Below are 17,449 nucleotides of genomic sequence, written 5' to 3'. Positions count from 1 at the left end.
GGTCCTGGGGTCATTTCTCCTCGGTGGGGACTACCCATTTGATAGTATTTGTCAATAGGAAAATACCAAGCAAGGAGGGTTTCCATAAAATGAACATTATGTGTTTGGAAAAGAGAAAGAAAGCTTTATGGTGGTGGTGGTGTTTTTGTTTTTATCTAAGATTAGCACTATTGAAATTCCAGCAAGTGGCACTTTCATTCCTTCCCCCACCCCCTTTCCTTCCTTCTTTCGTTCTTTCCTTCTGTGTTGACAGGGTAGAGACAGAAAGGTTTGTCGTGTACTTTGGGTAAGTGCAGTAACAGTGGTTTGTCTTCAGTGAATCAATGCTTTGTTTTACAAGTGATTGGTTTGGACCGAATCTGTCTATAATATTTTTCCTCTCAGGAATCATGTCTTCTGCTTCTCCTCAGGCAATGCTTGCTTGCCCTTTGGTGTTTAATTTGATAGCATGGGGTTCTGGCTTGAAGGTGTTTCTTTATTTAGGGTTTGTGAATGATTAAAGTTATAAATGCATGGCTCAGTGTTTGGTATTCCATTGTTTGATGCAATAATTAGTTGTTTTAAACTGCCAGAAATACAATTTGCCCCAACTAAATGCCTGAACTGACTGAAACTATAGAAACTTTTCTGTGGTCAAAGATGAGCAATTATCTTTTTTTGAATGACCTACCTTTAGTTTATGTCAACACAAATTACTCTGTCTACTGACATATTTTTTCATATGCAATAAACATGACATGTTACCCTTTGAAATAGATATTTCCTGTTTGTTCATTTAAGTTTTCTTCCAGAAAACATTGAAGATGCACTGAAATCTAAATTCATAGCCCAAAACTTAATAAGCCGTATTAAAAGCATCAGTCTGAGGGTGCAGTCTTGATGCATCCTTCAGTAGTAGTTTTTCTGGCATTTTTAATGTAATGAACTTCAGTGTTATTGAAAATTAACATATCTGGGGAAATGAATGTGAGAAATGTAGTTTCTCTTTGTTGAAGTCATTTGGATCATCCCTTATGTTTTGATCCAAATACAAGCAATATTGAATGTGACTCTACCTTCTTGGTGCACTATTCTATTTCCTATTGTATGCATGTGTGACTAAAAAGCCCAGAACTATCAACTGTAAAAAATAATCTGAAAACAAAGTTACTTCAGAAGCAAAGCTGGGGTTTTTTTGCAAATGAATGAAACAAACTGACATGTTTCTCCTAATTTATTATATACTTTACAGGTAATTGTATTCATAATTTATTCATAAAATTCATTGGGATTCTGATGTCCTTTACACAGATGTGTATTTACTTACTAAAGAGAACCATCTCTCAAAAAAATTATTTTGCCTTCCAGGGTCAGTGTGGAAAATCAAATATTGAAATATGGGTTTACAACTCGTGAAATTATTATTTTGGAAAATGATGACCCTGGGGGGGTATTTGAATTTTCTCCGTCTTCGAGAGGTCCCTACAGCATAAAGGTATTTATCTGAATAACTTCTCCTAATCATTATGGACAACTAAGCAGAGTGCTTGTGAAAAACTGGATTTTCTTTTTTACAGGAAGGGGATTCTGTTGAACTGCAGATTGTCCGCAGCAGAGGAAGTCTTGTCAGACAGTTTCTGCTCTACACTGTAGAACCAAGGGACAACAATGAGTTTTATGGAAGCACAGGAATTCTGGAGTTTCAGCCTGGGGAAAGAGAGATCAGAATTACTCTTTTGACAAGGATGGATGGGATTCCAGAGGTAAAAATTAATATTTTCCCCTCTTCAAACTGTGTTCACAGTGTAGCAGTTTGTCACTTATTAAAATATAGGGAAATATATAGGAGCAGAACAAATATTCAATAGCTTTTCTACAGAATGTATTCCCAGCCTCCAAACCAGGAATACCTGGATAATGAGGTGTCTCATTGTCCTCAATGGATTTTTTTTTTTTTGTAAATTGAAACTGTTACACTTTGAATCTATGTAATTTTTTAGCATCTATGACATTCTGTAGCATACAGTGCCGTTGTTTAATTGACCTTTGTATGAACAACTGCTTTCTTTTTGTTTCGTTTTGAATAAATAGCTGTTAATTGCACTCTATGGTCCCCAATCTACATTAATTTTCACTGTATAGATACAAAGATGAGATACTTGTTTTAGAGTTCCATGATGCTTTTTTCTGGTGGGCTTTTTTTCGAGAAATAGATAAAATACAAAGTCCCACTGGATTAGTCCAAGCTAATACATTCTTTCAAAATTAGCTTAGTGTCAATGGTTTTAAAATCTTTGCTTTTCCTGTTACAGATGGCAATGTACAAAACCACTGTGCATGTAGAATTGTTTGTGATTTCCTTTTATTGATATCTGTCTCTCTTTCTGCCTGGCTGCAGACTGTGGATGTTTGCCCATTTTTTTTGGATGTGAATACTGAATATGTCTTTTTGTTCTGACTGAGTTTTCCTCTTCTAGCTGGATGAGGCATATACTGTAGTACTCAGTGGCTACAGTGAAATGCCAGGCAAGCTGGGAAATGCCACAAGGGTCAATATAACCATTTTGAAGAATGATGATCCACACGGTGTCATTCAGTTTCTACTTGGTGAACTATCAGTAACAATAAAGGAAAGTAAAGGAGAAACCATCTACTCTGGTAATTCTTTTTATTAGAGTTACTGCTTTATCTGCTGTTTGCCCCTGCAAGGTTTCTTTTCCCCATTTCACCTTCCTAGGACAATGTCTGCCTCAAGTCTCCACTCAGGAGTTTCCAAAGGGGTACAGTGCCAACAGGATGAGTGAGCAGTGGAGATTGAAGCAGAGGAGGATGGGCCTGGAAAGCCATAGGGATCAATCCAGTAAAAGATATGGCTAGAGAATATGCCAGACAGGAGGGACAGAGTATTGATGTATGTGCAAGATGCAGCCTGGAGGTAGTAGTTCTACCTGGGGAACATGAGAAATAGGGTGCTGTGTGAGAGAAAAATAGAGCTAAGTTTTCATATGTGTGACTTCAATTTATCTATCTCTATTGTATCAAGTACAATAACAAATTACAAATTTGATCAAGTTTGAACTGCAGTAGTTGTCTATCAGTGTGTGCCCTTTTGTGTAGTGCTCTCACATGTTGTTAGTTTTGCAAGAAGTGGATTTACTCATTATTTCCTTTTCATTTTGCTTCAGCTTTACTGACCTTTTTGGGTTTGACTTGTGTTGTTCTGAAGATGCATGCTGACTGTATATGTTTGCATTTTTAGCTGCTTACAGAGTTGTAAGAAACCAAGGAAACTATGGCAATGTTAGTGTGTCCTGGGTTGTTGATCCAGCATGTACCAATGATGTCTATCCAGAACAAGGGACTATTTTCTTTGATAATCTGGAGTTTTCAAAAAATATCACCATTTACTCACTACCAGATGAGGTAACCGTTTTTACAGTGGTTTTGTGTAAGTGTATGGAGAAAAGATAAGTGCTAAAACATTGCAGTTTAAGAAAGAAGCTCTGTTTTATAAGAGCCTGATAATTATTTGTAGGAAGAATCAAACTACTGGTATAAAAATTTTATATTTATATGTGTTTACTTAAGCAAATCATAAAAGAATTTGAGATGCTATGCATACCTATACACAAAAAAAAGTTAGAAACTGACAGTAATCGTATGGTTTAATTAAAATAATAAATAAATCCCTTGTTTTGATAACAAGGATAAAATTTTTTTATTTTTAATGTGGATATGTTTGAAGTAATATAACAAAGAAGGTGAATAATTAGTAATAAATAAATAAAGCTGTAGAAATAAGTTGCATGTATCAGAAGCAGGAAACTGCAAAATAACTTTCGGGTCATTGGTACAACAGTAAAGATGAGGGGATTTATTTAAAAGATTTTTGACTGATGATGATTTCTGTGTGAGTGGATGAACTGTCATTTGTCATCCCTCTTGAGACACCTAAGAATCAATAAATAAACAACAACATGCAGAAATCTTTAGCTTGTTAAACCCCTCAGCTGTTCATTTTAATTTCTTCATTGTTTTGTATGCAAGAAATTAATTTCTTAATGCTTTCTCATTCAGGTACCTGAAGAGATGGAAGTGTTCATCATCAGGTTATTCAATGCTACTAATGGAGCAAGGCTGGGCAATATAACCAGTGCATTTTTACAGATTACAAGGAATGATGATCCCATTTATTTTGCTGGTTAGATATTACTGTTTTTAAATGTTGAATTTTTATACTGGCCCAAACGGATTTTATTGACAGATCAGATAAATGAGAAACCTTAATCCTAGTGGAGCTAGTATCAAATGTACTTTTTATTGTTGTTGCATTGAATTTGCTTTTGGTGGTTTTTTTTTTTGTTGGTTTGGTTTTTTTACTTCAGAACCTTATTTTATTACTCTCTTTTTTGATGCTGGATTGGTCGGGTGGCTAAGCACTACAATATTGTCTTGTACCCACAAGTATTTCCATGCCCTTACTACACGTGCCTCATGTTTCCCTGAGGCAAAGGTTCCTCTCGAGGAGGATTAGGTAAATAGGTCAGAGGCAAGGAGTTCACCCTTGAACTGAGGGAAGTCTGTTGCTTATGTTTTTTCAGAGCCTCTGAGAGTGAGTGTTACAGAAGGGAGCATTGCAATCTTTACAGTCCTAAGGAATGGATCTGTTGATGCTGCTGTTTCTGTTCAATACATGACTGTTAATGGAGATGCAACAGCTGAGGAGGGAGACTTTGTTCCCAGTGGAAAGAACAGTGTCATTTGGTTCGATGTGGGAGAAAGAGAGCAGAACTTATCTGTGTATATTAATGATGATGATACCCCTGAAACTGATGAAACATTTTATGTCTTCCTTTTGAATTCTACAGGTAAAAGTAATAATTTAATGTATGTTTAGTAATTCTCTTTTTTTTTTTTCCCCCACTGTATTTTTTTACAACTCGGTCTTATCTTAAAGTAATATATAAATACCAGCATTATATGAATAATATTTGCTTCAATAGTTCTATAAAATTATGGTACAAATTGTTTGGATTTTCATCTTGAATTTTTGATTGGAAACAAATATTAAATTAAACAGCTGAAAACTGTCCTGCAAAACCAAGGAGTTAAAATCTCTTTTCAAATGTAAATGCTCCAAATTAGATGGGATTTTGACTCATGGAAGAAAATATAAGTTGAATATAAGGAAAAGGTATTTTTTATCAATGACCTGAATATAAGGTGGCTTATGTGTTTCCTAATGTCAGCTAGAATTCATTCTAATACTCAGCTCTCTAAAAAAAAAAAAAAAACTTTATGGAAATGATTGGACAAAGGCATTCTTCTCCCTTCCTAATTTTTCTCTTCAGTGATCTGTTTCTACTTTATTAACTGTGTTCAGGGTCAGATGGTACTTTCTATATGCATTCCTGAAAGCAAAAAAAAAAAAAAAAAAAAGATTATTGTCTTTCCATGATCTGTTGTATATTTTGGCCTTGATTGTTACATCCCTCTGAAATGTTACACCTCCTGAAAATTGTATTGGACAGTTGTACCTCAGAGAAAATACAGATAGAGGTATATGAAGTTAAAACCACAAACATATTTTTTACTTTAGAATAAAAGCTGGTCTAGTGCTCTTTAAAGGGGTGAAAGCCAAGATGGGGATGGCAGCATAATGTACTTCAGTAGACATAAGAAGGGTGTTGGAATGTCTCTACTATGCTAATAAACACACAGAAATCCTACTGCCTTCTGCTCTACTTCAAAGATATCTTGCATTTTTTCCTTTCAGGTAGGCTATGATATGGGTATGAATAACCTCTTAAACATTGTTCTTGCCCTGTATTTAATTAAAGTGCAATATTTCTATTCTAGGTCTAAAGGAAAGCTGGGATCTCTGAATACATATCTTTTTCTTCTGACTTGACCAGTTGATCAAACATGAAGTATTACCTCTCATACAAACCTTTCTGCTCAGAATTGCATCATCTCTGGTCATGTCACTTACATTTTTCTGCAAATCTACTTTCTTACTCTCTGCATGAAATGCTACTTACATATTTTTGGTCTAATTTGCCTGTTATTGAATATTTTGAATATTGGTTTTCAATTATTGTTTTATCATTGCTCATTTCTTTGTTTGCATGAAAGCTGTTGGTTTGAGAAGGAAACACATTCAGTTTTAGAGTTACTTCCATTTTCGATTCCAGTTTTGATAAAATTAATCACCCTCTTTTTAGGGGATACTGTTGTCTTTAGTGCTGGAGTGGCTACAGTTATTATTGAAGCAAATGATGATCCAAATGGAATTTTCTCCCTGGAACCTTTAAAGAAACCAGTGGAAGAAGGAAAAAGTAACATTTTTTTGTAAGTAAACTCATGTATTTTATGGATGATGTAATTTATGGATAGTACTTTGATTTAATCCAATACACATTTGCATTGATAAAAATTAAAACAAAAATTATTGTAACAAATATTAAAAAAAAGCTCTACCAAATTTTGGATTGAATTATTTGTAAACATCCACTGTTACATTATCAACTAGACTGTGCATATTAAAGTGTGTACAGAAATTCATATTAAACTATAAATAAATAAGATTACGGCATTGGATATTTGTTATGGACTCACGAGAGTTTAGATACAGAAAGATCTAAATGATTGATTAGAATATTGGTGACTGGTTCTCCTGGACCAATGGAGAAGTAGAAAATCTTTTCAAAATAGGCCTAAACACAACTATGTATTTAATAGACCAAATACAACAATGTGGATTACCAGCATTTCAGGACCTTTCTTAGCCCTTTTTGATAAAATGTATTTATTAGGAAACTGTCTCTTCCATATGATTTGACTTTTATGTAGTACATACCAAAAGGGCCAGAGTAGCATATACTCTAACCAGTGAGGACAGCTGTGGCAGCACTATGCTATAAAGGCAGTAGTTGGAATTACTGCAACAGTGCTACATGGCAGAGATTACAGCACCCTGGTTTATGGCAACATAAGGAAACCTTTGGAAGCAGAAAAAACACCGTTGTGTTGCTGTGCCTAGACTACTTTTGCTGAATTATTTTTTCAGCTTTGTATAATTTCTTTATACAATTTCTTTTTTTCTTTTTTTTTTTTTACTGTGGAACAGGAGCACTCTTTTGTGTGTAAACACATTTTGTTAATAAAAGAACTATGTTCTTCTGTTTTTATTTGGAATGCTTTTTGGAAATTGGTGAAATTATGTTACCAGATAGCTATGCAAACAAATAAAAGCTCATTTTTCTTTACTACATACTTAATCTGGAATAGTCACAGATTTGTGAAGAATATATATAACCCAAATTAAATACAATATAAAACAGAGATTAAGGAGCTTTGATTGTTAAAGGAAGGAATGTTTGTGATTAAATTCAGATGTTTCTTGTCTAAGAGTGGCCAGGTATCTCAATTTTTAATGTTAATTTTCTGAATTATACCTTCATTTATATTATTTACATAATGGAAGTGCAAAATAAACTTATGTTTACTTAACAATACTACTTTGCAGGCACCTTCATTGATTACTTTGTTTCTAAGGTACGTGTAGTATATACCTGAGAGTAGAATTTTACTGTGAAGTGATAGGACTTTGAAGAGGATTTTATTACCATTCATGGTTTTATTTGTTGTTCATGGCTATTTAGAACGTTGGATATTATTTTTCACAGTAAGAAAGATTAGTGTGGTTGTGTTTTCCTCTGTTAATGGGGAATGCTGATGCATACTTGCCAGAACATTCACTCTTTCTGTATCTCTGAACAGAATTTTAAGGAATAGAGGACACTTTGGCAATGTCTCATTAACCTGGCAGCTGTTCCATAATGACTCTACACTGAAGGCAGGAGAAGAGTTCTATGAAACTTTTGGGACTGTGTGCTTCATGGATGGTGAAGGATCAAAGCCAATAACACTTCGTGCTATTTCGGACAAAATTCCTGAATTCAATGAATTTTATGTTTTAAAATTGGTGAATGTTTCAGGTATTGTCTTCATATAACCATTATCTGCCTGTCTGGTAGGAAATAATTATGTTGAATCAATCAAAACAAAATAACCCTCTGAAGAGGTTATTTTCAAGGCAAGAACTTCACCTTGAAAATTGTGTTTTGATGCCCTGTACCTTTCTCATAAGATTTTAGGTTTTATTTTTCATTTAATTTATGAATACAATTTTAATGAATACAGTTTTAGTCATCCTGCCTTCAAAAAGGATCCCTTTTCATTTTCAGAGGTGTTGAGCTTTGTATGGTTGAAGACGAAACAAAGGTATTAAAGGCCATGCATTATGGAGATTGGTTGGTTGGTTGGTTTTCTTTTTTAAGAGGTGGTAAAATACATATAGTTACCACTTCATGTCACTTAAATTACAACTGCCACAGGTCTCCTACCTACCGGAGTTCCGAATCTGCTGCACTCCTTCAACCTTGGTATTATTTATGGTCTTCTCTGCAGAGTACATCTGAAAATGTGTTGACATTTCTGTAAGTGAAATCCATATGCATGTACAGAAGATTTCCTACTTCAGAGTACTGCACACTTGGAATGTGCAGGCTCTACATTCACATCATGATCTTTGCACCACGAATTCTTATGGTGAAGTAGATGGATGACTTATGGCAGGATTTGGCAGCAGTTTTAATACACAACTGGTTACAGATTTTGAAAGATACCTCTGCTTATTTCAGTTGCAATGGGCCAAACATTGCCGTTTCATATCTGTGTAAATCTTGGAGTAATATGAGTAATTAATTTGACCATATGTTTTTCAAATTAATCAAAAGCAACCTATCTCATTACTAATTCAGAAAAGCTGGAGCACATCTTTTTTTAGCTGAAAGACAACTATGTTTTACTGTTCAAAAATAATATACAGCTTTGTTTTCTATGAAAATGTTCACTATAATGTTTTAAAACCAGTACACTTAAATTATGTTAATATTAAATCAGAACAATTTCTAAGAGGTCAACGTGTCTTTAAAGAAGATTTAGGCCTATTTAGAAACCTATTTTGTTTAAAAAAGTTTAAATAGTTAGTAACATTTTTTAGACCATTAACTTTTACTCTTAATTTCTGTTACATAGGTGGGTCTCCTGGTCCTGGTGGGCAGTTGTCCGAAACAAACCTTGCTGTAACTGTGATGATCCCATTCAATGATGACCCTTTTGGAGTCTTTGTTATAGATCCAGAGAGTCAGGACAGAGAGATAGTGGAAGATGTTCTTTCGGAAGATGATCTTTCCTATATTACAGACTTCACCATCTGGAGACAACAAGGCACTTTTGGTGTTGTCCGTTTAGGTTGGGAAATAATGTCTAGTACATTTCAAGCTGGACTACCATCAATGGTAGACTTCTTGTTGCTGGGATTATTTCCAAGTTCAGTACAGTCTCAGCCCCACATGAGACGCTATCACAGTGGAACAGATGCTTTGTATTTCAGTGGAAAAGAGGATGCATTTGGAGTTATTGATCTGGAATACCTATATAATGGAAATACTGCAGTAACTAATTTTACATTTTCAGCATGGTTAATTCCTAACATCAGTACTGATGGTTATATAGTTGAAAAGGATGACGGTAATGGGACCTTATATTATGGTGTGAAAATCCAAACAAATGATTCTCATGTTTCTGTAGCACTTCATTATACAGCATTAGGATCCAATATGACTTATATAGCTAAAGCAGCAGTCCTGAAATATCTGGATGAAAGTACTTGGATTCACCTTTTGATTACCCTGGATGAAAGTATAATTGAATTTTACATGGATGGAATTCCAGTTGTAGGAGGAATTAGGAGCCTTAAAGGAGAAGCAATTGCTGATGGTGAGTCAATAGCTTGCGTTATTTTTCTCCATATGTAGACTTCTACAATGAACACCTTGAAAGGTGTATGCAAGATCCTGAAACTATTATATCCCATTACTTGGTTAAAAAGAATGGTTAGAAAATTTTAAGGATTTTCAAAAAGCATATAGAACTAAGAGCTGGGAAGTTTCCAAAAAGCATCAGAACTGTAACAGAACTTGGATTGCAATAATTTAAAAGTAATAATGAATATTTATATTTCTATATGTGTGCTTATTGTGTATACATATAGTTATGTGTACTTACCATTAATACTTTCCATAAGATTTACAGTGCTGTAGCTGAGAGTACTTCTTTCCTCTCCATTTCTGAAACAAAAAATAATAATGTTTTTGTTTCTACTTCTGTATTTTATTACAGCTAAGCCAATATCTTATAACCAATAGAATTTCTCAGAGTTTAGATTTAGTTCAGTATGTATTCACATGGTATATGAAAGTTATACCCTTATGTTTAATAGTTTTCCAAGGAACAGTAACATATGTACTTCAGTTTTTTTAATTGGATAGTCACAGATTTTAGTCACAGGTAACCATTATGGACTTTTACACAGAACTAGCATAGCAGTGAGTATGAGAACAATTCCTTTACAAAGTCAGATATTATATGGTGGGAATACATCTGTATTTAATTTATATTTACTCATTCTTTTGCAGTTTCTCGCTCTTCCATGTGTTCTTTTTCTTTTTTCTTTTTTTTTTTTTCTTGGAGATAGTCTCCATCCCTTTTCCTTTCTTTCTTTCACCACCAGTTTCACATATTTTCTGTTGTGGGGATAGGCAGTGAATGATTATCAAATTTGTGAGTACAATCTCCTTTTCTGTAATTGAAAAAAATTGAAAAACCATACAATTATGTTAAATGCATATACATCTACATGCATATGTGTACTCAAATATATAGTAATATAGAGGAGACTTGATTAAGTCTATAATGTAGAATTTTATTTTTACATGTAAATTTCCAGGGGTTGAAGTCAGAAATTTGACTTCTGTAACAAAGTAGTACCTATGCAACAAAGTAGTGCCCCTGCAATTAATGATATCCATCAGATGTGCAGTACTGTAGCTCAGAAAGATTTTTTTCCCCTCATTTTCTAAAACAAAGAGGTGCAGTTGCTTTTGTTCCTAGAGGGATGTCTGAGTCATTGTAAATTTTGTATGTTAGTGGAGATGGCTTGTTCTCTGTCTGGAGATACTACAATTGTAAGGTAAGGATTTAATCTCTCTCCATTTAATGTTGCCTGCTACACAGTGGTGAGCACAGTAGCCTGGCTTCTCTCACCATCCTCTGCCTTTTGTCTTGGGACCATTAACAGTGGCTTTGGTTGCTTTTCTCTAGAAGTGACACTTGGTGTTAGTCCACTCAAGAACACAGTTTCTTCCAAAATCAGAAAACAGCTGAAGAGATATCTGTGTTTTAGCATGATAGGAATGAGTATGACCTACCAAGGTTTTAGTATATTTGTGAAAAAGGCAACTGTGATCCTCTGACTTGCTGAGTAGGATAATTGTTTGGAGGGAGAGAAATATTAGTGCTGTTGTAAAAAGTGATTGGAATTTGGTGTACTGTTCTGAAGCCCCTATTCCCAGTCCATGAGGTCCAGAAGAGCTAATGCCTCTGAACATCAGAATGGATTCACTGTCCTAGCAGAGGGGTACAAAATAGACAAAGCAAATGTTTGGCAAAACAAAAGTGAGAGGGGTTGCAACTGTACCCTAAAAGTCTCTAATGGAAAAACAGAAGTTTCCAAGATTCATTAAAATAAGGGAGGTGACAATGTGCAGGTAGAACTAGTAGGATGAAAAACCTGAAATGTCTAGGATGGAATTATTTTTCCTTTGGTGATCTACCTCTAAAACTGAGATGAGGCTTGAGGAACCTTCTGATATGCATTTCAATATGATTTCTAATCTAGGGATAATAAGCAGTTTACCATTTGGGTTTTTTAGTAATTACATTTATTAGATATATTACTTTGAAGAATAACAATAACGTGAGGAAAGCTACAATTTCCTTCTCAGGTCCAGGAAGAGTGAGAATTGGAGCAGGAATCAATGGCAGCAGTAGGTACACAGGGTTAATGCAGGATGTAAGGCTTTATGAGCGAAAGTTGACACAAGCAGAGATCTACGAACTCCATGCAACTCCTGCAAAGAGTGACATCCACCCTGTCTCTGGGTATTTGGAATATCGGCAAGGAGAGACCAATAAATCATTCATTGTGTCTGCAAAGGATGACAAAGAGGAAGAAGGAGAGGAGTTATTCTTCCTAAAGCTCGTTTCTGTGTGTGGTGGAGCTCGAATTTCACAAGAGAACACAACAGCAAGATTAAGAATACAGAAAAGTGATAATGCTAATGGTTTATTTGGCTTCACTGGAGCATGTATTCCTGAGGTAAGGAGTTCATCAGGAAAACTACAGGAGAAATTTTGGATACAATAAAACTAGTGGAAAGACTAACTGACCTTCACAGGGCATTGATTTCACATTCATAGTTTTTGTAGTTAAGCAAAGTTTTTTCAGAATTTGAAAATGTGTTAAGTTCTATTAATATAGCCTCAGTCACACTGGCATTTACTGTATCATTTCTTTAAATTCTTCCAGTAATAATAATAGTCCTCCTAGTAATAACAATAGAAGAAACAATAATAATAGAAGTAAATATAAAAATAATATTTTATCATAGTAGTAATAATATCTGTTATTATTTCTATTATTATTATTTCTGTTATTAAATTGTTCTTAACCCATGAGGTTTACCTTTTCTTTCCAATTTGTCTTGATGGGGAAGGAGAGGTGGAGAGTGAGCAGCTGCATAATACTGAATTGACATTTGGGATTAAAACATGACCAACTGTGTTGCCAATTAAAATATAAGGTTCAATTTTCTTTTTTTGAGAATGGATTATTACCAATTTTTTTTTAATTATTTTTTCTGTGTTACATGATGTCCTTGAAGGAATTTTGTTGCAGGTCATTCACTGACAAGGTGCGATACATTTTTCTGCAATCACTTGCTGTCATAACCTGTAAGATATAAATTGATTATATTTGATATTAATTTAGTTGATACTGGCTATGAGTTACTTTCTTTAAAAATTAAATTGTCTTTAGTGGTGACCATCATATATACAGTTTATGAACCTGCTACTTTTTTGGGGAGGATTGAAATAAACATAATTAACTTTTACTTTTTTAATTGTTATGAGGGAGAAAGACACAATGCTGGTTTCTATTGTTAATGGACTGTTTTGGAAAACAGATTTCATAATGCTTTGCAATGTGGGAACTTTTACAACCTTTGAAGTACATCCTTTCTAACTGAAGTGCTTATGATGTGTTTGAAAGTAACCATCTTGTCTGAGTGACATTAGTTTTCAGTTCACTTCAGTTTGCTTTCCAGATGCCTGCCATCTGCTGTGATAATAGATTCTGTCAGTTTCAAATGCCACTGATAATTCTGTGATGCCACAGATCATCAATCTGCAAAATTAAAAATTTATATGGCATGTTAATTGTTTCACCTTTATCTTACATCCATTTCACCAGAGAGCTCTCAGAGATGATGCAGATACACAGCACTGTCTCATCAGTAGTTTAATTTATGTCTATATCTGTCTGTTAAGCAGATGAAGGCACATTCAGTGTGTGCGCTGTTATACAGCAGCTCTGAAATTTGTCTAATGCTTAAGATAGCTTTAACCTTTCTTATAATTTTTAAATTAAATTATTTTCTGCTTTCGTTTGATGATCATAATTTTCTAAAATACATGGTCAGTATCAATGACTGCTCCATTCCAAATATGTGAAATTGTTGCTGCTAAAGACATGTTCTCCATGAAGACAGAATTGTAAAGAAAACTGTAGCACAAGAAGTTTTTCAAAGTTTTTTCCTGAATGATGATATTATAGTTTAATTTTATCATATTTGTTTTGTTTTCCAGAGTGTTTTTAGCTGGGGAAAGAAAGAATCCAAATCTTTCTTTAAATTATTGCTAATAAAAATTGAAGTAATTGACATTAATATAAAAAATTGGTTTCAGCTGCTTTTGACATATACATTTCAAACAAATTGGTTCTGTCTTTGAGATGCAGGTTGGGAGAAGAGATTGTTTCCAAAAGAAACAACAGGATACAGTTACTGGCTTACCTCAGGGAGGTGCTAGAGGCTGTTGCAAATTCCATTAAGATTGTTCTGAACACCAAGTTCAGTTGCAGCCTCCTACCACTCCAAAAGAGCTGAAAGTAACAAGGCAGCAATAAAAAAATCCTGAACATTTGACTAGCATTAGAGAATTAATTCCATGTTTTAAACATTTATTGCTTTGATTTGCTTTGACCATAACAAACACTTGGATTTCTTGCTTTCTTCCAGACTGCCGATGAGGGTTCCACTATATCCTGTGTCGTGGAGCGTACAAGGGGAGCCCTGGACTATGTGTATATAAATTACGTTATCTCACAGGTTGATTCCACTGGCATTAATTACTCTGTTAACGATTTTTCTAACAGCAGTGGCACTATCACATTCCTTCCTTGGCAGAGATCAGAGGTAAACCCTACCTTCCTATTAACTATTCATCCTGCCCTTGGAAACCTGGAAAACACCTTCTAAAGATGCTTGACTGGTTTTCATGCTAGAGTCTTTTCTTCACGTGGCTTTTATTAGATTTTGTGTTTATTTTTTTTTCATCTTTGACATCTAACAAGTGATAGGATAAATGCCTATAGATCTGCGTGCATTTCACTTCAGGTGTTACCATGCATGCACGTATGCTTAAACAGACATAATACATAAGATACATTTACATATATGTATTATTAAGTTTATGTTTATCTATACTTACACTTGAATTGTAGGTAGTCCTGGGCTGAAATGAAGGATCCAGTGACTTTCAAAATTGGAATATGATCAGGTTTTGATCTGAGTTTTGGAGCTCAGTTTCATCATTGCATCAATAAAATAGACAGCAGTAAAGTTCCCTGCTGTAATCAGGTGTCTTGCAACTGCTGTTTCTGACATTCTGTCTCTTTAGATTAATCTGTTTCTGTGAATTCAGCCCTGACCCACAACACAGGAATTTCCTATTTATTTGAAGAAAGGGTCTGGGATCACAATACTAAAGAAAGTTAGTGTGTGTTTTCTGTTAGTGTTTGTAACATAGAAAGGGTGGATTGTTAGTAGAAAATGCTGTCTTTAGTTTCACTTTTATCATTCTGCTGAAGTCAGTATGGACTGACTGAAACCCACTGACACCATTTGAAAGGATCCCAGTGGCTCCACTAGAACTGTGGATCTGGTCCCAGATAAATAATGTAATTGATTAGAGCTTGGCAAAAACTTGTGATACTGGAAAATAGTATGCTCATGGCACTGTTTATTCAACTTTAATTCTCTATTTAAACCTACTACTGCATTGCATACAGTCATTTAAAGTAAAATTTCGCAAGATTTTCCAATTTGGTAACATAGATGAGGCCTGCCTTATTCTATGTAGTAGCAAAAGAGGGCTGGTGTACCCTCTTACTTCACTGTATTTAATTGTCTACATATAGAGGAGCTAATGGTCATGACCCTAAGAAACATATTGGGAGCAGTTGCTCATCAGGAGAGATATCCTGAGAGACTTTCCATTGATGCCTGTAAGCTACTTATTCCCACAGCTCTAATTCTGTATATTTGTAAAATCTTATCACAATATATAGAAAGCTGAAATTGTCTGAGACGAATACATTGGTCTGTGCAGAGCAGGTTATGTTACATGATCATATGATCTGTAAGTCAGATGACATAAAAAGCTTACTTCACTTGCTCTCTAAGTTGGATTAATCGCTGTAATGTCTCTTCTGAAGCATAAAGTCTTAAAGATTTTGAAATCTGTCAGATACTTAATTTTCAATGTACTCAATTTATCTATCCTTATGTTAAGGTGGCTGTATAAATAGTTTCTTGCTTGGTTATGTGCTTGTGTAACTAGAAGCACTTACGACAATATGCCTTCCATTTATGGAAGCTTGGTAAAGATATTTTTGAGTGGGTATTGTAAACTTAAAATATTATCCTACAACCTAGTTTAAATTACATGGAAGGCACAAATGTTGTCTACATTACTTTCTGAACTCACAGTAAATACAGCTGATTGACTAAGAATTTGATGAATTAAGCAGGGTCATAACGTTCATAAGTGATGTATGTTGCACAGTTTGATTTCTCTGTGGTTTGGTCCTTCTCTAGGTCCTAAATTTGCATATTATTGATGATGACATTCCGGAGCTAAATGAATATTTCCGTGTGACATTAGTCTCTGCAGTGTCTGGAGATGGAAAACTAGGTTCAACTCCTACCAGTGGAGCAAGTATAGATCCAGAAAAGGAAACTACTGACATCAGCATTAAAGCCAGTGACCACCCATATGGTAACAATGTTGAAGATGATACAGTCTTATTGCAGATTTATGTGTAGTTCTAGCTCAAGAAGTAAAAATTTGCCTAGCCTAGCTAGTTGAGGAAGCAATGTTAAGTGTTCCACTTTATCTAATTTGAGATTAATTCATAATTTTTATACAAGAGTGAAAACTGAGTTACGTATTCTTGAGAATATTACAAAAAAGGCATCAAAACTGCCCAGACCAAACAGTGATGATCCAAATAAAGATTGCAAATAGTTGATCTTATGCAAGTTTTTCTGAAATGAGGATTCCTAATGGAGAGAGACATTTCAGTGTGCTAATACTATGGCAGATTTGTCCTCTTTTGGGAAGAGCTGAGTTAATTTTTTGATGTGTTATTTAAGACTGATGTGGATATCAGTGAGAAAGGGAATGTTACATAGCACATCCCTGGAAATAGCATGACTGCGTTTGAAGTGCATATCAATAATTTTTTTTAGATGTCACAAACACTAAATATAAACATTATAAATATTTTTGTTTCAACTTATTAGCATAATTTCAATTTGGTAGGAGAAGCCATTTAAACAGTACTTTTTGTCTACCAGGTCTACTACAGTTTTCAGTGGGGCCACCTCCTCAGACAGGTGATGAAATGATTCTACCAGCCTCTGCTGTGCCCCATGTTACTGTTAAAGAAGAAGCCGGACACATCAGATTGTTGGTAGTCCGTGCACAAGGACTTCTTGGAACAGTTCTCGTGGAATATAGGACAGTGCCGCTTACAGCTTCCAGTCCTAAAGATTATCAGGTATGGCCATTGCCAAGGTGTGTAATTATTTTGAAATTTAATTAGATCTGTTTGTCCTGGAGGTAGCATTCAGTTTGAGTATTTTAGCTCAACTGTGATTCTTTTCACAGGAACACTTTATTTTATATGGTGGTGTGATATATGAATGTGAAATACCCACTTTAAAAATATGAGTCACTATGTGCCTTTGGCCTCCTTTCTGTACAGTGTGTTGTGTTTCCTAGGAAAAGCCTCTGGTTTTGATTCTGATTTCCCTACGAGAATTGTCAGTGCAACAAGAATGGATATTTCCTATTGTTGTGAAGTATATCAAACTTTATATGAGCATACAGGTACATGTACAGGTGAAGATTCTATTTGTACATGTTCAACAAAATA

General features: G+C 34.7%; 1 protein-coding gene across 3 annotated transcripts in view; it reads left to right on the top strand.

Moving 5' to 3' along the window:
• Nucleotides 1–17,449, top strand: part of ADGRV1 (adhesion G protein-coupled receptor V1) — a 259,448-nt gene that overhangs the window by 43,966 nt on the left and 198,033 nt on the right. For 2 of the 3 annotated variants that reach the window (XM_050328544.1, XM_050328545.1), the window contains 14 exons: nucleotides 254–286; nucleotides 1,348–1,474; nucleotides 1,557–1,742; nucleotides 2,457–2,637; nucleotides 3,239–3,402; nucleotides 4,057–4,180; nucleotides 4,581–4,847; nucleotides 6,204–6,330; nucleotides 7,762–7,979; nucleotides 9,082–9,825; nucleotides 11,892–12,265; nucleotides 14,247–14,423; nucleotides 16,107–16,287; nucleotides 16,869–17,071. In XM_050328544.1, the coding sequence (XP_050184501.1) occupies nucleotides 254–286; nucleotides 1,348–1,474; nucleotides 1,557–1,742; nucleotides 2,457–2,637; nucleotides 3,239–3,402; nucleotides 4,057–4,180; nucleotides 4,581–4,847; nucleotides 6,204–6,330; nucleotides 7,762–7,979; nucleotides 9,082–9,825; nucleotides 11,892–12,265; nucleotides 14,247–14,423; nucleotides 16,107–16,287; nucleotides 16,869–17,071 (3,106 nt within the window). Of the gene's footprint in view, nucleotides 1–253; nucleotides 287–1,347; nucleotides 1,475–1,556; nucleotides 1,743–2,456; nucleotides 2,638–3,238; nucleotides 3,403–4,056; nucleotides 4,181–4,580; nucleotides 4,848–5,871; nucleotides 5,958–6,203; nucleotides 6,331–7,761; nucleotides 7,980–9,081; nucleotides 9,826–11,891; nucleotides 12,266–14,246; nucleotides 14,424–16,106; nucleotides 16,288–16,868; nucleotides 17,072–17,449 lie in introns of those variants that run through there. The other variant, XM_050328546.1, reaches the window with a different exon arrangement.

Source organism: Myiozetetes cayanensis, unplaced genomic scaffold, assembly GCF_022539395.1.
Source record: "Myiozetetes cayanensis isolate MyiCay16 unplaced genomic scaffold, myiCay2020 scf4, whole genome shotgun sequence".
NCBI lineage: Eukaryota > Metazoa > Chordata > Aves > Passeriformes > Tyrannidae > Myiozetetes > Myiozetetes cayanensis.
Note: the sequence above shows the minus strand (reverse complement) of the source record. Positions and strands in the feature narration are given on the sequence as shown.